This window comes from Saitoella complicata (genome assembly GCF_001661265.1).
Source record: "Saitoella complicata NRRL Y-17804 unplaced genomic scaffold SAICOscaffold_15, whole genome shotgun sequence".
NCBI classification, from domain to species: domain Eukaryota; kingdom Fungi; phylum Ascomycota; class Saitoellomycetes; order Saitoellales; family Saitoellaceae; genus Saitoella; species Saitoella complicata.
Genome location: NW_017567006.1, coordinates 332,954 through 357,081, shown reverse-complemented (window position 1 = coordinate 357,081; position 24,128 = coordinate 332,954). Strand labels below are relative to the sequence as shown.

Sequence of the window (24,128 nt, the reverse complement as noted above, 5' to 3'; positions counted from 1 at the left end):
CCTTTTGCCTCTCTGAGCCGTCATGGATTGTCTCTTCGAAAGACCTTCCAAATACAGCAATTGCGAGATCTATCCGAACTTCTTTTCGTCGGAGGCTAGAACCGAATCGTTTTACGTCAGTGTGCAGGACGAGAAACACCAAAGTCCCGATTGCCCAGCGCGCTTGAGGTGTTTGCGACGGCGACCGTTCCCTGGAAGTGAAGCTTAATCTACAGGGACTGTATGCCAATGGATCATGGACCATAAGTTACTGAATGATGATGACTATGTCGAGATACAACAATTCCTCGGCGCCGTCAATGTCCGACCAGTGCGCTTCGAGTTGTCACCGCGCCGCGTCAAGTCGATCACCGGCTCGTCGACGCCCCAGGATATGTCAATCAAGTCATGGCAAGCCGATATAGAGGAGGAACCTGATACGGAATGCTTTTTGAAGATGTGCGATCCGCAAGACTCGCGATCTGTTAGTCGCCTGCAGCGCGAATATTCTGTTCTTGGTCAGTTGAACGTCGCGGGCATGAAAAACATTTTCAAGCCTCGGGATACACAAGTTCTCAGCTGCGGCTTCTTTTGCGAGTTGACCAGCGAATACCTCAAAGCAGGTTCCGATCTGTGTACTCTAGGGCAATTATTCGAGACTGATCTGCTGGACTACTCATCGCCAACCTCCATCGACTACCTTCTCTCCATCGCCATTGAGATCGTTGAACTACTCAAGAACCTACACAATCACTCCGTGCGCCACGGAAATATCTCTCCGGAATGTATCTACTGCATCAAGCAACCTCATGAACGGGGACAATACCCACCTAAACTACCTATCATGATCTTGGACGACTTTGCAAGCGCTACATTATTTGAAGAACATACTATAGGCACAGTTAACGCCGAAAGCGTACCTCTGCCGGTCACTGGAGAGACTCATCTGGCTTACATAGCACCCGAACTTACCGGTCACTTCAATCGGCCAGTCGATCACCGAAGTGATCTCTACTCACTGGGGATTTTTCTATACGAGCTTTTCACACGGGTATTGCCGTTCTCTGGGGATGATGCCCTTAATATCATGCACGGGCACCTCAGCCGCTATCCTGATCCTCCGTCAAAGTTGAACAAAGCTCTGCCTAAAGACATTGACCGCATTGTTTTAAAATTACTTCGAAAATCGCCAGATGACCGTTATCAATCCGCCGCCAGTCTACTTTACGATCTCAACTGCGTGCGAGATTTCCTCCGCGCGGAATCGTACGAGAACGCAAGAAAGGCAAAGGATTTCGAAGCTGGGAGAGTTGACGCTATGGCACGGTTCGAGATACCTCAGGGTATATACGGGAGAGAAAAGGAACTTGCAGCACTGTTTGGTGCTTACGCACGAGTTTCACAAACGGAGAAGAGCGAGCACGTATCCATTCAGGGCTACAGCGGAATGGGCAAATCGAGACTACTGCGCGAAGTCCAACTTATGTGCGGTCGAAAGGGATCCATCTATATGCTGTCGAAATATAATCAGTATGGCCAGAATATTCCTTTCGCTGCGATCTTGAGCGGCTTATCTCATATTGTGGGTGACTTTCTGACGCTAAATCAGGCTGGTGTTGCAAAATGGCGAGGTACTCTAAGAGAAGTCGTTGGAGATGAAGCCAGGGTGATTACGGATTTGATCCCTGATCTGGAGATCTTGCTCGGGCCGGACTGGGTTACTACACGACCACCACTGCCAGAGCTAGGGCCGTCCAGTTCTCAACAGCGCTTCAAACGTGTTCTAAAGTCGATGCTGACGCGGTTTGGAGAAATCGGGCGACCTTTCGTGATCTTCATTGATGACGTCCAATGGGCATCTGACGCTGATTTGCAACTGATTGCCAGTCTTTTTTCCAAGGTCGAAAATTCACCTATGGCAAACGTTTATCTTCTCACCGCGTTCAGAGATAATGAGGTTGACGAGAAGCATGTCGTGAATAGTGTTTTGCTGAAAAGCCTCACCCCAGACACGCGATTGACAATCCTCCCTGTTGCCTTCGAGGCTGCGAGTAACTTCATCTCTGATACCCTACACAGATCACGGTTATCGGAACTAAGGCCTGAGTGTCCGGAATATGAGGAGATTGAAGCATTGTGCTCTGCTATTCAGAGAAAGACTCTGGGAAATATTCTGTTCATTGCACAAACCCTCAAGAGAATATACGAGCAAGACGGATTCAAGTTTGACTTTCAGGCGCTCAAGTGGACCTGGGTTCCGGACGTCGTGTCCAATGTAGCCATCCCTGCAGATGTTGCTGCTCTTGTCATTTCGAGGATTGAGTCGCTCGGTCAAACTAAGGTCGTGCTGAAGGTTGCTGCGTGCCTTGGTGTCGACTTTGACATCACTATTCTCGCGAAAGCCATGGCGGTGGATGAAGATGAAGCCCGTAGAAGACTTTGGCCGGGCATTGAAGCAGGGCTTATCGAGCGAGCGTCGACTATGTCATCGCATGTCAGACGGCACAGGAGAATCACAGACAGTAGCGGACAACAAACTTCGAGTACTAACGAGGATACATCCGCAGAAGATTCATTCGGGGCATCGTCCAACACCCTGAATGTGCCCATGGATGTCGCCGTTGTCGGCGATGACAAAGAGAATACTGGTGCAGAGAGGTTTCATTTCTTTCACGATCGAGCCCAACAAGCGGCATACGCTCTGATTCCTGACACTGAGAAGTCTGCCTTCCATTTGGAGATTGGAAGGCATCTCCAGAAACAGCTGACGGCAGCGCAAATGGATATCTACTTGTTTGTACTCTGTACACATTTAAATTTCGGGTCACAGTTAATGACGGAATCACAAGAGCGCGCGCAGCTCTTGCAGTACAATATTCGCGCTGCTCGAAGAGCATATAAAGGCACCGCGTTCTTTGCTGGCCTGCAGTTCATCCAAACTGCCGTCGATCTCCTTCCCGCGGACGGTTGGCAGTCACATTACTGTTTGGCAGTAGACGCGTATTTTGCTCTAGCTGATATGACATTCAGTCTGGCAAGATATGATGAAGTCCGGGATATTTTGGACGAACTGAACGGTCGTATAGCGAGTGGCTGCAACAAAGACCGGTTGCAACTCTTGGCTCGTCGCTCAGCAGTGTGTATTGCCATGGGTGACTTCCCAAAGGCACTAGAAGCGCTAGGCTCTGCATTGACGCTAAACGGCTACTTCTTCTCAACACATGAAGAAACTCGGATTGAAGAGGAGATTTCAGAGTTATGGAAGCAGTGTCCAGCGACAGTCGATGGCGTACATGCTTTGCGTGAACTCCCCGTTATGGAAGACCCGATAATTCTGGCCCTCTTAGATGTCTTAGTATCTACGATCCCTGCTCTCTGGCATGGGCATCCCCTTTCGATGACCTTGGCCATGCTCACTGCTTTAGCCATCTTCCGCAAGCATGGAAACAATGCTGCCGGTACTGCTTGTTACTCATTGCTGGGGCTTTTAATGTGCGCACCAACCTGCACGAACTACTCGATTGCATTGGGCAATGCCTTTGGGGATGTATCAGAGGCTGTGCTGCAAGCTGTACCCGATGTGCCTGATGCTGAGTCTACTCATGTAATCAAAGGTTGCTTGCGTTACTGGGTGCAAGACTGGAAGGCGATCAGGGATTTCGATGTCGCGGCTGATCTGGCGGAACAGGCGTACAATGGTCCTTACCTCGCGTATGCCTGCGTGGATGGTGCATTGGGGCTGCTTTTCAGTGGAGTGCCGCTTGATGAAGTCGAACGGAACCTTAGCAGAGTCGTTGACAAAGTCAGGGTTCACCGTCAAGATATTGCCGACCTTTGGGTAGGCCCAACGCTGCAGATGATGCGTAATCTGAGCTCCAAAGTGAACGAAACGGATACGGATAGCATCTGTATGCTCAAAGGTGACGCATTTGATGAGGATGTTGGACTCCCGAAAATGGTCAACTCGGGTTACATGTCACACCAATTCCTCTTCTGGACAATGAAGATGCTGATAGCGTCCCTGATAAAGAACACGAATCGGGTACAGGAAGCATATGAAAACTGTCTGAAGCTCAAGTCCTCGGCTTTGGGGCTGGTACCCCATGTGCCTTTTGTTCATTATTCAACTTGGCACATTCTGGATCAGAACCCCATGTTATCTCCAGAACAGTTGGCTACCGTTGAAGAGAATGTGAAAATGTTCAACGATTGGGCGGAGCACAACCCCGTCAGTATGTGCGGTAGAAAGCTCTGCCTGGAGGCGGACGTACTTGCCCATCGCGGTCAGTATCTTTCAGCTCTCGATGTGTACGACCAAGCCATTGTGCATGCGAAACACAACAATCACATTCAGTTGGTAGCTTTGGTCAACGAACGTTGCGGTGATATGCTCACACGGCGTAGGCATACCAAGCTTGGTTGGGGTTATCTTGCGGAAGCCTACGAGTACTTCGTCAAGTGGGGCTGTCTACCCAAGGCCAGAAGATTACTCGATGAGCACCCAGAGCTTCGCCTGTTCAGTTCTCCTCACCCCAGCATTCCCGTTCATTTGCCGCCTCTAACAGCTATTGATGCAACCGGCAACAAGGGAGTTTTGCAGAAAGGCACTGCGAATCACGAGGATCTGTTCGTACAAGTGAATGCGAAGGCTCCATTCAACGCCGTTGAAGAACCTTCGGATTCGATTTCTCCCACCCAGTTAGACCTACTCGCGTACTTCCGAGCAGCATTGGCTATAGCCAAAGAACCAAAGCTCGAGAAAGTAATCGAGAAGATTCTCAGAATTTTGATTCAGGTTAGTGGGAGCGACTACTGCGCTTTAGTTCAGCCAAGGGATGGTGAGCTTCACGTTGTTGCTACTGGGGACGCATCCTCCACAGCTATCCATCAGGATCGCCTCGCCTGTACCGGTGACCTTGTCCCTCCGTCTGTCGTGAACTACGTATCCAGGACGCAGAACATGGTGTTTAAGACTTTGGAAGATTACCAAGAGACGGACGACGCCTATATTTCAAAATTGCTTCCAGACAAATGCAAATCCTTGATGGGAATACCGCTGGTGAGTCAGGGAGCTTTCACTGGCCTTGTGTACTTGCAAAATGATCATGTATACTCTGCGTACGGAAAGCAGCGTCTGGACTTGCTTACCACTATCGCAACCCAAGCAACGTTTGCACTTGAGAACGCCACATTGCTACATTCCATCGAAGAAGCGAACAAGCAATTACGTGAGCGTACGGCAGAGATCGAAGAGTATGCTCATGATCTCGAAGTGCGTGTGCAACAGCGGACTGAAGAATTGCACGCAAAGAACCTGCATCTCGAAGATCAAATCAGAGAAAGAGAGAGGGCCCAAGTGCTCATGAAAGAAGCCAAAGAAGCTGCAGAGGCAGCAGCTGCCGTCAAATCTCGTTTCCTGGCTACCATGTCGCACGAGATCAGGACGCCGTTTAACGCGATCCTTGGCATGGCAACCCTCCTTTGCGAGAGCGGGCTCAATCCCTCGCAGTTTGAGTATGCTGAGACGATCCGCACCTCATGTGAAGAATTGTTAAGCCTTCTCAATGACGTTCTTGATATTTCAAAAATAGAGAACGAGAAGCTTGAGCTGGAAGTCAGAGATATGTACCTCCGAGACACGATCGAAGATTCTGTGTCTACTCTGGCCCTCAGCGCTAGCAAGAAGGGTTTGGAGCTATGTTATTTCAGCCAAGTTGATGAGCTGGTGGATCCTTGTACTGGTGACCCAACGCGATTGCGACAAGTTGTCCTCAATTTGTTATCGAACGCAGTCAAATTCTGTCGCACTGGTCATGTAATTGTGCGAAGCAGTGCCGCTGTAGCCCGCACAGTGCCCGATGGACAAGTGTGGAAGGTACATATCTCAGTCGAAGATACCGGTATTGGTATAGCAGAAAATCGTCATGACAAGATATTCTCGTTGTTCTCCCAGGTGGATTCATCCATCACTCGGGTTTATGGCGGAACAGGCTTGGGACTCGCGATTTCAATGCGATTGGCTCAAATGATGAATGGCGATATCACGTTTGAATCGGTGCCAGGGCACGGATCGACTTTCCATTTCACGTTTGAAACGCATGTGTCGTTCAATCGTGCTAAGCGCGTTTTCCGGTTTAACGGGGTTGCTTATAAGCGAAGTGCTTTCGGTATTTTGAACTCTGCGTTATTGTGTGAGGAACTTGAATTGCATCTCACGGCGATGAAGATCCCCCATACATTAACTTGCGATGATTCTTACGATTTGATGGCGCTCAAGGGCAAGGTGCATCCTGTGCAATGGATATTCCTCGAGCAAGGCTCCCCTGTTCTGGAGAAATGTGCTCGAGAGTTCCCCGAAGCATCATTCATCCTCATTCGTGGCACAGCCGAAGAGGCGCCGGATCGCTCGCTATTTGACAAAATGGGAATTAACTGTTCTTTGTTGGTTCGTCCATCACAGCGACGCAAGCTGTATGAAGTCATGGGACAATCCTTGCAGTACGTCACCGCAGAGCAAAAGGGCACACAGACTGCTGAACCACTTTCCTCCTGGAGCCGCCCTACGACGCCATCTAAGAAGCTGTTTGATCCGGAGTTCGCCAAGACCACCCCTCTGCGCATCCTACTCGCCGAGGACAACTTAGTGAACGTTAAAGTTTGCCAAAAGATGACAGCAGGTCTAGGGTATGCTATCGATGTTGTGTATGATGGTCAACAAGCCATCGATAAATGTAAGGAGAAGCAGTACGATATGGTTTTGATGGATGTCAACATGCCTGTTTGTGATGGACTGACAGCGACGCGTTCGATTCTCGCATATCACAAGGATCAGCCTGATCGACAATCCCCGGTCATATGTGCTGTTACTGCGGATGTCGCTGCCGGGGCGTCTGATGCATGCATTAAGGCAGGCTGTTCGTTATATCTTACCAAACCATTAAGGGTACCGGCATTGAAAGAGGCTTTATTACGAGTGAGCGAGCGCCTGAAAGAACGGCGGCAATGATGGGCTAGGATTTCCATGTGAGCAGGGTAGTGACCATTGAGCGTGTTCGCAGCAAGTCTTGTTTGACGATGCGGAGAACATGCTGCTGGTTCGTGGGTGGATTTATTGAGTGTGAGACATTTGGATATAAGAGCAGTGCCAAGTGTTATGCCGGCTGCTTACCTATAATTGTTGGACAATGGGTCTGCATCTTGAGAATAAGTATGTAAAGTACCTACTGGTGTATTGGAGGCTTGTTTAAAGAAAAAATTCGCATATGAAAGGCAAGGCGTTGAGGATCGGCTTCGGGTTGACGGGCGGACGGGCGGACGGGATATATGATAGATACCTAGCTATACAGTGACGTTTGTATTTTTTGAATTTAAGTTCTGTTGATCATCTCAGTGACACTTCAGCTGCTACTGCTACCTCGTGAGCCATGTTCACACGCTCTAACGCATCTTGTAACAGCGATACTTGGAATTCGGAATCTTTGTCTTCACTCAACCAATCCGAGATCGCGACAAACAAAGGCTTTAACCATTTCTCCTCCATTGCTTTCAGTTGCGTTGGACTTCGAATGCCGAGTTTGTCCTCCCCACCCTTCTTCAAAAGCAGAAGATAAAGGTTTAGAGCTTGCATTAAGAAGCCAGATTTATCTTGCAATAACTGCGGACGAGAAAGGACTTCTTCATCGATTGAGAATATCACTGGTCCGATGGCTGTTAACAAAAAAGGACTTGCGAGCAATGAGCTGCCGGTCGCTTCTCCGTCAATTGCTGCCAGTATTTCATCTTTCAATATGCCGACCGTCGCAGCTCGTACAGCCTCAAAGGGGCATGACTCGAAAGTATCCATGATGTACATAAGACGAACATCCGGCCTGTGTAAATGTATGCATCTAGCCACCAAAGTGTGAGACAAGTAACGAACGTTCGAGTCTGGGGATGTAGCCGATATAGCAGCAAAAACCTGCGCAAAGGATAGTTAGCTATAGGTCACGCATATTTTTCGGACCGGACTGACGTGGATGTATTCTAGGAAGCGCTCAGGTTCGATGTCTTGCAACGCGTTCGTCGTCATCTCGATAGTAATCCAAGCTCCCAGGAACAGCAAGGCGTCAAGTGTTTCAGGGTTGACGACGTGCGCCTTTGAAAGCGCAAATGCCGCATTCATGTGTATTTCGAAATACTCTTTTAGAGACGATGGCCGTAGAGGTCGTTCGTGAAACGTACGCCATGCTAATAGGATGATTGTGCCAGTCAAAGAGAGTGGTATTGCGCTTGGTACATCGGGAACGTCGTCGTCTTGTTCTTCATCGCTGGATTCCTCAAGATATGTCTTGCCGAGTATTATGGGAAGCTCTTCCCACAATTGCTCGGGGGTTAATTGCATGACGGTACTGACTTCTCGCAGAAGACCATTTAAATCGCCGTTCACAAGCTCCACATGATCGTCCACTCCATCCGTGTGGGAAACTGAATCAAGCTTGCGAAGGCTTGGATGAGTGTGCGTTGCACGGAACCTTTCAGCCAGTTGCAAGCCTCGTTTGCTTCGAAGCACTTCATCTTCCTCATCGGTGTCCTCGTCTTTAGTGCTTGCCGTCCCATGTTCGAATGATCTTATAAAAGCCTCAATGGCATGAGTGCCGAAGGCTTGAAGTAGTCTCTGTTGAATAAGTGCATCTTCTGGCATTGTTTGCTCGCTTTCCTTCATGCGCAACGCTATATTGGACATAAACGCCGAGGCAATGTTGTAGTTTGTCACGGGTGCTTGGGCATACATTCCAAGGATGGCGGCTCCGTAGCTTGCTAGAAAACGACTGGGTTTCTTTGCTTGAATGCGATTGTAACAGGTTTCGAGAGCTGTTGCGACGGCGCTTGCTGAGTTTGGTTCAACTCCCAGATCATGTACTTCAACGAGCTTCAAAAACACCTCTTTGGGTGCTCCGTATGATGCTAAGGCTAGTAAACAAGAGGCCGCAAGGTCAGGATGTGTCGTCAAGTATGGTTGCAGGATCGCCACAAGATCCCATGCTATGGTTTCCACAAGGGCATGCTAATGTCAGCGATCAGCAAGCGACAAGGTGGACGATAAGGGTGATTTCACACGTTTTCCTCGGCAGCCAGGATATTATGTAGAACCGAGAGAATCTCTCGTTGCTCATCGACAGTGTACCTTGCCGCATCGGAGAGATGAGCATCGATAACTGTCGTATAGGTGATAGCATTGTCAAATGTCGGGTCTTCTTTATAAAGCAGCAGCCCCTCGCTCAGCGCTGACATCGTAGTCGAAGCTGTAGAAGCCATTGTCCTTGTTGCTGGTGTTGACTTGTCCAGCAGCTGATCACTGCCGACCTCTGCGGTCTCTTGTCGACGTTACTAGCGTGCTCCGTGTATATCAATAAGATTGCCCCTTTCGGTAACTCCGCGTAACCCGCAGTCGCCCAGTCACTCACCATCCAACATGGAGCAGAATTTTCAAGGCACTGCTGTCTCCTCTGTCCTGGACGAAGAAGAACTCGTCGACGAACCTTCAGCCGTGCCGAATGCTGGACATACAGCACGCGCCATGACAGGTATTCCCAGGCCGCAGCCGGAGAACGACCCATTCAGTGCTGTCGCCTTCTGGTCACGCAAACTAGCCTTACAGTCCTCCGATTTTTCAGCGATGGTAGAACGCGGTTTGCAGGAGATGCTCAAGGAAACTCGTGATGTCAAGGAGAAGTTGCAGGGGTTCGAAACAACAGTCGACTCTTTCTCAAAAGAAACAGCGGAATGCGAGATCAAAAGAGCACATGCGTGTATGTTATAACCCTTCATCATCCTTACCATACTCATTGTGGCACATCTAGTCTTCGAACAATCAACCGCACTGCAACGGGGTATCGAAACCATCTCCGATGTGAGGCGTGCAACAGAGGCCAAACTCGGCGCACTCGATGCATCCATTGGCGAGATGCGTGCCCTTATTTCTCAGCAAACGGTGTTGATAAAGGGTCAGGGCTTACTCATACAAAACTTGGTGAGGCATGCATTCGCCTCATACCTAAGCATTCACTCACGCTCAACAGTCTCTCATGCTGGAAAAGGTTCACCGTTCCCAGGCCCAGGCTTCTCATGAAGTACGGATGCACGAGCCCTCTCCGCCGCAAACCGAAATAATATCGTCAACAAAGCCGAACTTTGTTGCCTCCCTGAGCAACATCCCTGTTCAAAGGAAACGGTCCTGCGATGACACGGAGGTGGAAGAAAACAATGCTGCAAGCAGGGACAAAACGGAAAACGACAAACCAAAGCTTAGCAAAACGAGGAGAATATTTGAGGATGACGAAGAGTGGACTTGGGCGGGAACTCAATAAGTGAAGATAAATGTGATAATTATTATTGTTCGGCAGAGAATGCGGAGCAAGTAACATCGCCTTTCGTCAACGTCTTGGTAAGTCTGTAGAGCTCCTTGATAAGCCCTCTCTTTTGAATAAGCGGCCGATGTTGCCAAGGTTGCGCAGATTTTCGTTCAATTTTGTTGAGCTTGGACTGTGGTCCAAGGTAGTACTGGCAGGTCGCGGTAGTCTCTCTGCAGCAGAAAATATTGCCGAACCGATGTTACTCGGATCAAATCTTCCGGGGAGTCCTGTCACGGGCGCGTTGATCGTGTGCGGAGAAATAATGATTGATGTAAGAAGGGGGGATTCGTTAACAAGATCCGGGTGCGATGGCATCAGGCGGCTGAATACCTCCAATAATGGGCCCTGGTCAGCTTTGCGAACACCCTTCAAATCGAGGATCTTTGCGAAATTCCCAATACTCTTGTCCCCGATGAGGAAGAAATAGTTTTGGGCAAGAGCATCCGGAGTGCTTGCCGAGGTAAGAATCACTTTAAGGATTGTCTCGATCTTGGCGATACCCTTGTTCACAAATTTGACGTAACTAAAAGCGTTATAAGCAAAACCCATGGGTGCAAGGTCTTACTAAACTTACTTCGCAGGCGTCTGTGTGCCTTCCTCAGACAGAAGCGTTGGAAGCTCTAGAAGACAATTCTTGATCGCGTAGGTGTCCAGGAGCAGCTAGAAGATGTCAGAGATTTTCACACGTTTGGTATAAAATATCTTGACATACCTGCTCAGCGCCAATCTCAGAGATAGGACGACATCTGACAATATCGTCGATAAACTTCTGGGCAAAGGAGTGTACAAGATTATCACAATACGTGCGAGCATATCGCTCCTTTATGACCTTTGCGAACACTTTCTTGGTGCATGACTTAAGCACCTCCGACAGCGGATGAACATAGCTATCGAAGTACGTTAGTCTCAATCATGCGACGAACTGGCCACGAAAATATACATACCTGCTCTGATCACCCACTGACGCTAAGGAGTCCCAGTCCGTTCGATGCATCTCTTTCAAAGCCATGTCGCACTCAGCCTCAACCTTCTTCACCAGAACTCGAATGGCTGTACCGATAATCCCAATAAAGGCTTCGCGTAAGCTCTCGAAGTTCACCTGTTCACGGAGATCTTCCTGTATTTTCGAATGTATCTTTTCTTCCAACTGTGATACTGTAGTATGACAATAATCGGCCGTGTTGAGGATCATGCAAGCGTCTTCGATCCGTGTGACGGACTCGGATCGTTCAGAGAGACGTTGCATCAAGACTTGATCACCATACGCGCGCAACCACTTGGAAAAGAGACGGGACAAATCCAGGAGCGGCGCACCGTCTGATAACTTCGCGCACTGTGCCAACGTCTGTCGATAGTAAGTAAAGAGGTCCGCGGATGACTGCAAAACAGCTTGCTGATCATCGTGATCTGGCAAGGCGATCGGTTGGTTGCGATAAACTTGTATCATATCAGCAAGAGAGTGTTCCTTTGACTCGATGTACACGCTGAGGTAGGGCTGAAAAGCGCCCGAGATGGTATGACCAAACACAAGCGATCGCTCATCTCTGGACGCGATCGTGTCAATCGACGATCGAGGTTCAAAAGTCGTAGCTAACGCACGTTTCTCCAGAAACTGCTCAAACTCTAACGTCTCCTGCAATGCCGTTAGGAGGAGTTTAACGTTAACGCTCTTACCGGCTTGAGACAGTATGGTATTGACATCATCCCTAGTATCTTCACAGAATGTCCGACAAAGTACTTCACCAACCTTCCAGGCATTTGGAAAAATCTTGGCATGGTCTTCGTCATATTGCTTTAAAGCCCGCTTCAACCACGAAAACCTTCGGGAAATGTTGTCCAAAGACCCTGCTTCGTCATTGCGCCTGAAGATCGTTCGATATTCCCTCAGCTGGGTGTTGCAATACCATGTGAGAAGTCGCAATCGAGCATCATCGCCGAAGACATCAACCATCAAGCAACTCTCATTCAGCGTCGTCATCCTTTCTGTTACGCTATCTGATCCCTGCCCTGAAAAGGCGTTTTCGAAATCCTGACATACTTGCTCCAAAAGTTCTCGCTGTAAATCAGATATACTTCGGCTGAGCGTTGCGATCTGGTCAATACTGCGAAATGTCTTGAAGTGGTTCATAAGCTGCAGAACGGCCGACAGAAGGTGCGCAGTTTCAGTATATTGCCGTGCTTTACTGAGGACTTTCAACTGCTCATATGCCGTAGTTAACATTTGCAGGCGCTTCAAGGTCGTCATTGATATTGTCAAGTTGCGCTTGGCTCCATCAAGCCGCTTTATATCAACAGTCATCCCCGCTACAAGGTCCTCAGCCTTCGCCGCTTGTTCGCGAACACCGTTCACTGACGCTATAAGCTGTCCGAGATCATCTTGGATGGCTGCGAGCCTGTCGGCCGAGTTCGCTTCTGCGTCGTGCAGCCCTCGGGTCCGTTGTTCAATCTCCCGGTCAAGGCCGCGTGCGTACCTAGAGACCAGTGTGTGTGTCTCCAGTAGCTTTGTTAGAGACTCGTGCGACGTAAAGATCAGGTTAAGGGTGTCGCAAGGGTCGTAATTAGGAGCGTCAAGGATGTCTTGAAGGCCAGTAGTCATTCTCTTTCAAACGTAATCAGCGCATCCAATTGAAAACCGTCAAGAGATGGACAGCCCGGGATCAGCAGTAACCAGTGCAACGGTTCGGTACTGAGGTCTGTTTACGTCGGTGCGTCATGGCATGCAGCTCGATCCTCGCCGGGTTTGACATGTTTTGCCCACCCAAACGTAACTACTCATATGGTTCCGTGGTCTAGTTGGTTATGGCGGCGCCTTAACACGGCGCAGGTCCCCGGTTCGATCCCGGGCGGAATCACTTTTTGAATCCCAAGGCCTGTGAGATACTGACATTGAGCACCTTATCAAAAACGATGTTGACTATGACTCATTCAAACCATTTCCTACTACATACGAGTCATTCAAGACAACTGCATTGCCGCTGTAAGTCTTCCACTGCCTTGTTACTTGTTTTTACTCAACAACATGTGACATGTCATGTACGTTAGGTGCAGATGACTTATCCCCATTTCCCTGAAGAAGAGTGCCGTGATATGATCATATCTTGTATCAGGTCCAAGAATGACTATAGGTGCCGCAAAATCCAGGAGATATGTAACCTTGAAGTCCAGAGTGCCTTGGAGTAAGGGCGCATACATCCCCCTCCTGCCGCAAATCTTGCCCACATTATCAACCGAAAGGGCAAACGTGGACATCCACCTAAGGCAAAACAAGCAATCTGTGAGCCACTGCCATCAGTTGCACAGCCCGTCCGCACTCCTGTTGGTGGTATTCGGCACCGCCATTATTCTACCAGTGGTCCACCACATCCTGGGCCTAGGAGCAGCAGCAGTACTCAGCCTGCAAAATGCACAGAGGCTGGGGAGGGTAATCAAAGAACTCCTGGGTCAGATGAACACGAGGAGGAGAATATGCATGGATATTCCGACACACCGCACTTTGTTGACAGCAACAGTAAAAAGACTACTCATTGGTTTTCACTAACCCGCCCTGACCCAATGGCATGAAGGTTTGTGGTAGGAAACAGCCCTGAAAGAAGACCTTGCGCACTTCAGGAGCATCAAATCAATACACGTCCAATCGCAGTTTCCAAGATGATCCGGAGTTTGACGTTGATGATGATGATGAAGACGATGAACTTGTTTCGACTGAGTGGACAAATGAGAGATGAGAGGAAGCGTCATGGTATGCATATGTGCGTTCACAGTGGTAATTGAGGCAAGGTTGGGCTTCTGAAAGTTTCGGGTCTCATTCAAGATTCAACAAAATCATTAGGCCTAGATTGATGACCTGTGATAGATGGGACCAATGAACGTCACGTCTGTGCAATGTGCTGTCATGAGGTAGAATATTATAACAGTGTAGTGTTGATAAATTGTATAAAAAAATTCTACTCTCAAGACGAATTGTCAATCCAGATTGTGCCCAGAGTATCCCAGTAACTCAAATACCTCTACTTGTGATGCTGGATAATTTTATTCGTGTCTTATAATCGTGTTTGGTAGAATTTGGGGGTCTCGTAGTGTGTCTCATGATGGCTAATTGCAACCAGCAATTCATGATCTTCGCAATGATAACGAAGTAGTGATTCCAATATCAGGCATATGTGCCCTTGTATCGTGGCTAATGAGGGGCTGTTCATAACGACAAGTTTAGCTAGTTCAAACTCAGAGCACGTTGATCATACCTTGTGTACGTTAAAGTCGTGGATCAAATCCGAATATACTTAGGCAAGTGCGTGGTCCATGAGGAAATTTTGTATGCGACTGGGATCAGTCATGGATGCTGCATTCTGTCATGGTCTACTATCCCGCAAAAACCCCAGACAAAACAAGACAGCGACAGTAATCATGCTCTTTTGCTCCGGCCCTAAGAGAAGGCCGCTCTGGGAAGTTTCATGACGGGATGCTAGGCTCATGGAATTTCCCAGATGTCATCATGGGTTGTCTTGGAGTTAAATTCCATGATGATCTGATCATGAACTTTGCCTAAACCCATGAGCAACACCCACGAGCGCACCCATGGAAATTTCAGGAGCGAAACGGCCAAATTCCATGAGCAAAAACCCCATCCTCTAAGACCCTCCAAAGAAACACTAAGAATGGTTTCTATTAGGCAAATACGTACCCCACGTCAAAACGGTGGATTAGTCTGGTATTACACATGGATTGCGCACTTCATTGTCAATTGCTGTCTTGACAGGGATTTCAAACAGAATGGTTGATTACGATCCTTGACACTATCATGGTTTAGACCCAATTAAAATGTCATGGATCACAATCCCAGATAAAATCATGGATCACTGGCAGAGAAAAAGATGCGGCAAAGTATCTCAGAAACTGCAACCTTAGAAATTGCGAAATAGCACATATATGCCTTGAGGAATTGAAGGCTTGCTATACACAACTGTTCTCATGTATTTAACCCAGAGTAGCCTCCTGCTATATATAGACATGGTTAACATACATGACATCATATGACGTTATGTAAGTGTCGTGTATGGACCATGATTCCATCATCACTTACTGTTATGGTTTAGCTGATGGCTGTGTTGTGGTCGTGCATAGAAGTGTCTACATAATTCAAGGACCCCACCTTCCTGAAAATTGCCGAAAATCTCGAGTCCCCATGTCTCCATGAGCAACAGACATCAAGATCAGGTATGGTTGAGATTGCGTGTACAGCATTGAGCTTTTACCAACGTCCTGAGTTATCGGACCAAGGTGGTTCCTACTGCAGCTCTATAGATCTATTAGGATACTCGTAGCATGTTTCCACCCGGTAATCTCGCTTTCTTGTCCTGATAATACTATTTTTGGCCATTTTCTCCAGGTTTAGACCTGATTTCATCATGGATTATGCTGGATTCTATCGTGAATTATGCTGAGCAAAATCGTGGTGTATGTCCCGATAGCCATGACCTAAAATCGTGGATTAATGTAATCCACGATTTGTGCGAAGGTAGGGGCTCAACCTTGAGAAATTATAATTGCAATTATAACCTAACCTGCTCAAAATCTACTCGGCCTTTACTACCCCTAATGCAATATAAACTCATGTAAGCATGTGTCACCGCCAACAGAAAGCCTGCCGCAGAATACCTCAGAAGATGCGAAAGAGACAAATATGCCTTAAATATGCCTTGAAACATCGAACTTCTCCCACATAGGCATGATCAACATGCCAGATGTCATATGTGGTCATGTAAGTGTCATGCCGGAATGACAAGCATGTGGCATCCATGTATCCCTCAGAAAAAATCATCTTTTATGTTTTGTAAGGGTTTGTCAGACCTTAGCGTATTAGGCCCTCGACTATAATCTAAGTCGTTGCAAGTTTTACAGAGGCTTGACTACCCCCAATAGAATCATGGGTTAAAGCGGAACGTTATCGTTGATTACGCCAAATAGGATTGGGGATTACACGAAAAGAATCATGGATTATGCGGAATGATATCATGGTTTGGGTCACGAGAATCATGCATTCTCGTGACCGTGAGGAGGCCCTTTATCGTTGAGTCTGAAGGACAACAAAGGGTTGCTGTCGAGTCCGGGCTTGAGTCGTGCGAACGGAGCCTAAGGCGTAGGCCGTTGTAGAAGGTTGTCGGTATAATCGGAGCACACATCTGAAGGGTCTCCGAAGCGACCATTACTTGGCGTGGCCGAGACGTACTTGTTAATGATGAGGTTTGGTGAATGCAGCCAGTTGTTCTCTCGATTGAACGCTGTATTTATTGTCCATAGCGACAGTGATGGAGAAGTGGAATCGAACGCTGTATGTTAAAGGATGACGCGGCGTTTGCAGCTGTACTCGCGACACAAGTCACTAGCCACGCCAGGGACACCCGAGCGCGCGGTACTCCTACGGACCGCTGAGGGAGGTAACACACGAATTTAGCCGGCGGGCTGTAATCAGTCTGTAAATTACGTGAAGCCGTTTGCCATATACCCTGATTACCCGCCATGTTTTCGTCATGTAATCTAATTACACAACTGATTACATGATCTCCCCGTGGAGTACATGTCATAGAAGCTTTACATGCTGATTACCTGCTGATGTCATGTAAATTACATGAGCGTATTGTCCGTAGGGCCTCTCGAACATTTCGGAAAAATTTTAAGTCCTCTTCCTCTCCACCAGCAATAAAGATCAAGGCCAGGTATGGAGGAGATTGCTTATACATCATTAAGCCTTCGCTAACATCCTGAGTCATAGGACCATAGTTGTTGCTATAGCTATTGTAGCTGCATTAGGATACTCGTAATAAAATATAAAAGCTGCCTGGTGATTTCGCTATTTTGCCCTGATAATGCTGCATCTTCCCGCTATTTTTGCTCATCATGGATTATGCTGAAGCATATCGTGGATTATGTGGGATAAACTCGTGGATTATGCAGACTAAAATCGTCGTTTGGGTCCTGAAATCCACAATACGAAATCATGGATTAAATGGAATTTTGTAATCCACGATTCTTGCGACCGTAAGTTGGATGAGGATTTTGGACGTCGTTGGGGTTAGTCAAGCCTTGCTAAAAGTTGATCGGATTGTTTTTTGCAGTCGCTTCAAGACGTGCTCAAAGCAGGTGTGTAGAACAATTGGGTAGAAAAGAATCTGTTAGCCTGAATAGGAAATCTGCAGGCACAAATCAAGAGCCCCCGGCTTACGTTTCTGGCCCGTGCGGATCACGTGTATATACAATTGTCTACGTTTCATCGAGGGGCGGTCAGACCTTGAGTTTGCTTAGTGCATTATGCCCTGGATTATAATCTATTCCCCTTAACTTCTACCAAGGTTTGACTACCCCCATTGAGCTTGCCAACTCCCTGAGTTATGAACCATGATTATTTCTGCTGTAGCTTTGTTAGCATATTCACAGTACAATATCTTTGCTTGGTAATCTTGCTCATTTACCATAATAGTAGTGCACATTTTCCCACTGATGCCTGGCATCTTTCGATGATATCCTATGGAATTACACCCACTTTAGGCAGGGACCATCCAGAACCAGATGTGGATTATGCTAAATCATATTCTAAAATGCTCATGGATTATGCCTAAGCTCATCAAGGATTAAGACCAGATGTCCTTAGTATGTCCGACCAGTGACATGGCACTTAGTTTGCCAGGGCCTAACACCGATAGAGCCACGAGAGGAAGAGAATGTGCACACTTCAGCAAGTTCGAACCTAGTTTAGCATTCAAGAATGCCCAGTATTAGAATGCCCCGTACTAAGTTTGAGGGTTGTGGGCAGGTCCCATACATGATTTGATTGAAATTGCCACTTCCACCGTTGTCTGAAGCACATTGGGCCTCCAGGCAGCGTTGGCTACGGAAGCAAAACAAGAACCTACATACTCTGAGGTGGGACCAAGGAGGGGTTTGCATATAAGCCAGAACATTGAGTATATGCCACAGTAGCACTGATCCACTGAAGAGCAAGGTATTCTCATGCGCCAGCTAATCCATTTATCTTCCAAGAAAACACCCCTGCCACAAGTTTTTTAAAGAGAAGGGGCATGGTGCAGATCACTGCCAATCAGCAATGAATAGTGCTGAGTGTGACACACAGGGAAATCTTACTCTCAGTTGCAATATAGTTTATGCATGCGCCCCTGCGCACGCCCTGTAATCCAAATCGCAAAAAAAAGATCATTTCATCTATTCAAAGGCCCAGGCGTAGCGGGAGGGGTGAGCACACGCGTTTTTCACCCTCCCCTTCAATCCCATCCCGTCGTCCGGCTCCCGAGGATGCCCCTGAGCCTGAGCTACCCCTGCCTTGAAGGTCTCGTACCCTCCAAGAGGACCTCTCTCCTCCACCAGCAACTCCACCAGTCGACCTATGGCCAATCCCGCAGACCAAGGTTGCTGTAAGAACCCAGGGGAAGTTGAATCCGGCGTCGGTTATTGATTTCGAGATCGCCCAGGTCTGGGATTTGGCTCGAGTTCAGTTGAGGGAGTTAGGGTTAGGTGTACTTGAGTCGTTTGAGGGCGCGGCAGACATCCCATTTGTCGAGTTTAAAGCCATACAGCTTCGTGAGAGCTTCGGCTGCTTCGTCTTGGTGCGTATCGGGCGCATCATCGTACATTTTTCGAAGGGTCTGTTTTCAGCGTAAGAAGCGAATAACGACTCGCAAAAAGCGTCGAACCTCCAGACATTCACCAGAAATCTTTGGTACACGTCCCCTCTGTTGATTGCGACTCGGTTTGACGTTTCCCTGTTCGTGTAAGAGTCTCTTCATGTTACCGACGGTATTGCTGTGAACTCCATTAACCTCCGCAATGACGGCATGCTTGGTACCATCGCAAATGGCACTTCGCATCCTCTGACGGACACTCATAGGTAGCTCGTGACCCCTGTATCCCATCCCTGGACTGCTTGAATGGTGAGGTTGTTGGATTTTACGGTTTGGTGGTTACCTTGGGCACCGTGGTGGGACCTGCATCCACAAACTATATTGCAACTGAGAGTATTGGTATGCCTTATGTAATGCGGTCGAGACGAGACGAGATACTGCAAGTACTTCGGGACGAGATCTGATGAGTTAGACGAGGTGTGACGAGATGACCGAATTACTTATTCGAATAGAGAGACGAATTTATTGAGTTAACCAGTGAAGCTCTAAAGGAAGGCATAGGGCCTTTCCTTATATACGGTTTTCCGGACGAGGGTCTAGACCCTTGCTCGGTGGCGTTCCACATTTAGTTAACTCGGTGGCGCCGAGAACAAGATCTCGGACGAGAGGAGTGAAGATAAGATGAGCCATGATAGGACCCGAGACAAATCGAGTCTTGGGTTGATCCGAAACTCGAAGTAGTTCTTCGGTTCATGACACCTTACACCAAACAACTTCTGTCGTGATCGTCATGATTCACAAATGTTGCACAGAAGCGAAAACAAGGATACACAGGCAACAGCGGCATTTTTTCAGCTGTAGCACATTGACAAACATGGGGCCTGCACCATCTATATGTACACTGACTCCCGGGCAATTGCTAGAGACGAAAGAATGTAACCAACATACCCCCTGTGTGGAGGAGATAACTCATGAGATGGCACATGAGAAAATGAAAACATTGATTAGGTTAGGGTCCCTGGACTTTCTAGCTGCTGTGTATTGCCATGTTGTGATGCTCCGCAATGGAAGTCTCGTTGTGGCCACGGTGTTGCAGTACCATTCACGCCTGACATCCATCTACTGTAAGCACGGTACACCTTATGTGTCATACTGCGATTGACAGAAATGAAGATTGGACATTTTGGATGAATCAGTAGACCAATCATTGAATCTCAAAGCTGACGAATGTTCCAGAGGTATGTAACGTTCACTGTTGTACATCCGGCCTGCGGATGCAATTGACTTTGTGCCAGTGATCGAGGCTCGACGTTCTCGGCGGTAAAGTGAGACAAGCGAATGCCATGAAGTATATTTTGTAATAAAGTGTCTGGATTTCGATAGCATCAACGTGTATTTTTCTCTGAGAATCTTTCCTTATCTACGTTACAGGAGACTTACGGCCGGTATACGCATTACTGCACCCGCGATCTGGCCAGGCTGCTGCTCATGTTTAAAGAGGCTCCATGCTCCCGCGTAACTCAAATAGTTACGTGCTGTCAGCGCTTGGACGATCGCAACAATGCTTACTACTGACGCCGAACAGCTTGTTCCAGCTCCGACCACACGTCCATCCATGTCTACTCAACAACCAGCAGTACTACGCCCGCAGAGGGGCAAAACGTGTTGCGAAAGTAAGCGTCTCTGAATTGCCGCAAGGCCATCTAGCGCCTTTAGAGCCTCTCAATGAGCCTCTCAAAGAAAAACCGGTGGAATATCCCTTTTATCTGAGGCAAGTTTTGTTGACTCAGCAACGCTTCCCAAAATGTGGAGACTTATACGATCACGTTTCAAGCTACGGATGAACTGACTGAAGACGGTAGGTGTCGTGCTCATGCAAGTAGGCGGGTTCTTTGAGGTGAGATATGACAAATATCAGGTGTGATCGTGCTAAAGCATTTTTCTAGCTTTATTTTCACCAGGCCGAAGAGATTGGACCATTGTTGAACCTGAAAGTAGCCCAGAGGGATATGGTGGCCGGGCCAGTGGCTATGGCAGGCTTTCCGCTGCATCAACTAGACAAGTACGTGTTCATCACCACTATGATGCCAGGACAATCTAAGACAGCCGGGCAGGTACCTCAAAATCTTGGTGCAAGATCTCGAGAAATACGTCGCTCTCATCGAGCAGGTTGAACGACCTGAGTCCGAACTCCCAGGGGGCAAAGGGGTTGATCGACGCGTAACACGAGTCATCACACCAGGAACACTGATTGACGAAAAGTTCATGCACCCATGGGAACACAACTATCTACTCGCAATCGATACTTCACAGTCTAAAACTGACACGAACGGTCGTACATCTGTAGGGATAGCCTGGTTGGATCTCTCAACCGGTGACTTTCACACTCAGACGAGTGATCTCTCAGTGTTGACTAGCGAACTCGCTCGTATCGGCCCGCGTGAGATCCTCATTGACGAAAACTTGCGCAAAGATGATCCTTTCAAAATTCTTGACATTATGGAGAATCACGAGTACTTCATGACCTATGAGCCTTTCGATGTAACCCAAACTGCAGACATAGGTGATTGGGGCAGCCTCGTTGAAATGGAAAGCCCGGTTTCCAACCCTGATGCCTTTACCTCTGAAGAAGTTGCGGCTGGCACCGCTCTGCTCAGGTATGTTAAAGAACGGTTGCAAGGATCAAACGCGAAACTTCAAACACCTGTCCGCCGTAGCGGTGCAGAACGGATGCTCATCGACGTTCACTCTCTTCGAGCATTAGAGATCAAGAAGTCTCTTCGAGAAGGCACCATGAAGGGAAGTTTGCTGAACGCCATCAAACGCACGACGACAATGTCTGGCGCAAGATTGTTGACATCCTGGTTGTCATCACCCTTGACGGATATAAGTCAAATCAACGCAAGGCTGGACCTGGTTGATGCCCTTATAGACGATACGCACCTGAAGGCGGATATAATACAGTTCCTCCGGGAGGCTCACGATAGTCACCGCATCGTGCAGAAGTTTAGCCTTGGTCGTGGGGAGGCAGACGACATGCTTGCACTTGCTCGAACCATTACAGCAAGCGAAGGGATCCTCCAAAGTTTTTTGGGCAACAAATCTCTGAATGATAACCGCAGTGTGAAGGATATATGTTCCCGACTATCCCCTCCATTATCTTTGGCAAAGAAGATACTTAGCGCAATTGACGAATATGGACTACAGCAGAAGCTACGCGAGGAAGAGGAACAAGATGCTGAAATGCTGGTGCAGGCCAAAGCTGCTTTGCTTGAAGGCGAGCAAAACAATGAAGCGGCAGATGCGACGGAACAGAAAAAGCGAAATAAGTCCGCCGGAAAGAACTCTGAACAAGTACCAAGCGATGTGTGGATTATGAAGAAAACGTAAGCGTCAGGTACTACCGGAGAACCTTTCGTTAACAGTCATATCAGAGCGAGCATACCCCTGAAACGTCTTCACACTGCTTTAGAAGAACTCTATCTCGAGAAAGCGGTGCTGATTACCTCTTTAATCGACAAAACAGGTAACGTTCTCTCTAGGTTCTTTGCTCAGCTCAGTAAGCTCTAACATCCCAAAGGCGCAAAAAGCTTGACCCTACGATTCTCGCCCTCTATGGAGTATTTCGTCCATGTAAGACAAAAAGACGCAGCAAGCGTGGCTTCGTTGGAGAATACAAAACTAGTTGGCACGAGCAAATCCACCCGCTCTATCCAACATCCGGCATGTTTCTTTACAGGTTATTTTATTGGACGGGACTAACCGCAGCTTTCAGGAATGGACATATATCGGAACCAAGATCGATCAGACGAAGGACCAGATACGTGCTGCGGAGATCAAGACTTTCCAAAAGATACGGAAAGAGGCAAGCAACGAATCGTTATCCATGGATTAGCGCTGACAGCATACGGCAGGTTCTAAAGCACTCTGCTCTTCTTCGGAGAAACGGCCGCGTTCTTGATGAGCTCGATGTAGCTTGCTCCTTCGCAACTCTTGCTCGGGAACGGGACTGGGTAAGGCCGGTACTCAACAATAGGTTGGTGACTTTGCTGGGCCATGTGTACACTGCTAACTTCCTCACAGCACCGAGCACAGAATTGTGGCCGGAAGACATCCTATTGTTGAAGCTGCTTTGTACGAGAAGGGTACAACGTTCGTAGCTAATGACTGTTTCATGGAGAAGTCGAAGTATTTGTGGGTCATCACGGGGTTCGTTTCGTGAAGGCTCGCTGCTCTGTAGTTTAACTGACGAGAATGCGTAGTCCAAATATGGGTGGCAAGAGCACGTATCTTAGACAAAACGCCGTGATCACCATTCTCGCCCAGGTTGGGTCCTATGTACCGGCTCAACACGCAGAGATTGGTGTCGTTGATCAGATCTTTAGCCGGGTAAGCACTGGCCGCCAGGAGTTTTTTGGGTTGTCGTGGCTCATTACAGCTTATTAGGTGGGATCGGCTGATGATTTATTCCGCCACCAGTCTACTTTCCTCGTTGAGATGATCGAAACTGCTGCGATCTTACGAAACGCAACCCCTCGGTCTTTGGTAATTATGGACGAAGTGGGCCGCGGAACAACGTCGTGGGACGGCTTGGCTATAGCATATGCATGTCTGCACCGCCTGCACAATGTTAACAAATGTCGTACTTTATTCGCGACACATTTCCATGAGCTGGGCGATATGATTAAGCGTTTTGAGCACGCAGGCGGACTGTGCACGGAGCTCGAGCAACACGAGGTAAGCCTCACGCTTGGTCATGTTGGATGAAGAATCAAGTTGACGCGCCTCACGCACAGGACGGCTGGACCAGCTTCAGCCATGAAATCAAAGAGGGAGTGTGCAGGCAGTCTCATGGGATTCATGTAGCGCAACTCGCTGGTAAGGCTTCTCCGGAAACAAGTGTGCAGTAATGGTGTATGTGCTGATGGGGACAACAGGACTTCCCAACGAGACTGTCGAGCTCGCAAGTAAGACGCTGCAATATATCCAGAGCCAAAACACGCCCATCGTGTTGAACGCGGAGTTTTATGGGAGTATTTCGCACGGCTAGTTAGTTAATACGGATCCTGTTAATGGTTTAACGCGGAATCTTCGAGAGCCAGGTTGTGCAGGGCTGGTGCCTGAGCCG

The 24,128-nt window shown here is 48.1% G+C and overlaps 5 protein-coding genes and 1 non-coding gene across 6 annotated transcripts; 4 read left to right on the top strand and 2 right to left on the bottom strand.

Moving 5' to 3' along the window:
• The first annotated feature begins 140 nt into the window (after positions 1-140).
• On the top strand, positions 141-7,333 carry SAICODRAFT_134960 (uncharacterized protein). Its single transcript, XM_019165455.1, has one exon. The coding sequence runs from the start codon at positions 236-238 to the stop codon at positions 6,983-6,985; it is 6,750 nt and encodes a 2,249-aa protein (XP_019023515.1). The 5' UTR covers positions 141-235; the 3' UTR covers positions 6,986-7,333.
• Positions 7,334-7,360: 27 nt separating this feature from the next.
• On the bottom strand, positions 7,361-9,288 carry SAICODRAFT_71951 (uncharacterized protein; the record flags this gene model as incomplete). Its single annotated transcript, XM_019170726.1, has 3 exons — positions 9,076-9,288; positions 7,991-9,022; positions 7,361-7,936 (listed from the first exon to the last, which is right to left on the bottom strand). Exons 1-3 carry the CDS (start codon positions 9,271-9,273, stop codon positions 7,361-7,363), a joined length of 1,806 nt encoding a protein of 601 aa, XP_019023514.1. The 5' UTR covers positions 9,274-9,288.
• A 142-nt stretch (positions 9,289-9,430) lies between these two features.
• Positions 9,431-10,325, top strand: SAICODRAFT_8218 (uncharacterized protein; the record flags this gene model as incomplete). Its single annotated transcript, XM_019171270.1, has 3 exons — positions 9,431-9,767; positions 9,819-9,988; positions 10,038-10,325. The coding sequence occupies 3 exons, from the start codon at positions 9,431-9,433 to the stop codon at positions 10,323-10,325; spliced, it is 795 nt and encodes a 264-aa protein (XP_019023513.1).
• Positions 10,326-10,347: 22 nt separating this feature from the next.
• SAICODRAFT_19960 (uncharacterized protein) lies at positions 10,348-13,016 on the bottom strand (the record flags this gene model as incomplete). The annotated part of the gene is made up of 5 exons (XM_019166185.1): positions 11,315-13,016; positions 11,083-11,257; positions 10,945-11,030; positions 10,701-10,893; positions 10,348-10,500 (listed from the first exon to the last, which is right to left on the bottom strand). The coding sequence occupies exons 1-5, from the start codon at positions 12,964-12,966 to the stop codon at positions 10,348-10,350; spliced, it is 2,259 nt and encodes a 752-aa protein (XP_019023512.1). The 5' UTR covers positions 12,967-13,016.
• A 132-nt stretch (positions 13,017-13,148) lies between these two features.
• SAICODRAFT_t97 lies at positions 13,149-13,222 on the top strand. Its single transcript has one exon. It is a non-coding gene; the product is annotated as a tRNA-Val (tRNA).
• A 7,263-nt stretch (positions 13,223-20,485) lies between these two features.
• SAICODRAFT_81741 (DNA mismatch repair protein Msh1) lies at positions 20,486-24,086 on the top strand. Its single transcript, XM_019171251.1, has 13 exons — positions 20,486-20,806; positions 20,863-20,897; positions 20,947-21,062; positions 21,115-22,386; positions 22,435-22,526; positions 22,581-22,723; positions 22,776-22,865; positions 22,915-23,036; positions 23,084-23,209; positions 23,263-23,389; positions 23,447-23,737; positions 23,797-23,878; positions 23,938-24,086. The coding sequence occupies exons 1-13, from the start codon at positions 20,506-20,508 to the stop codon at positions 24,048-24,050; spliced, it is 2,910 nt and encodes a 969-aa protein (XP_019023511.1). The 5' UTR covers positions 20,486-20,505; the 3' UTR covers positions 24,051-24,086.
• Positions 24,087-24,128: the final 42 nt, after the last annotated feature.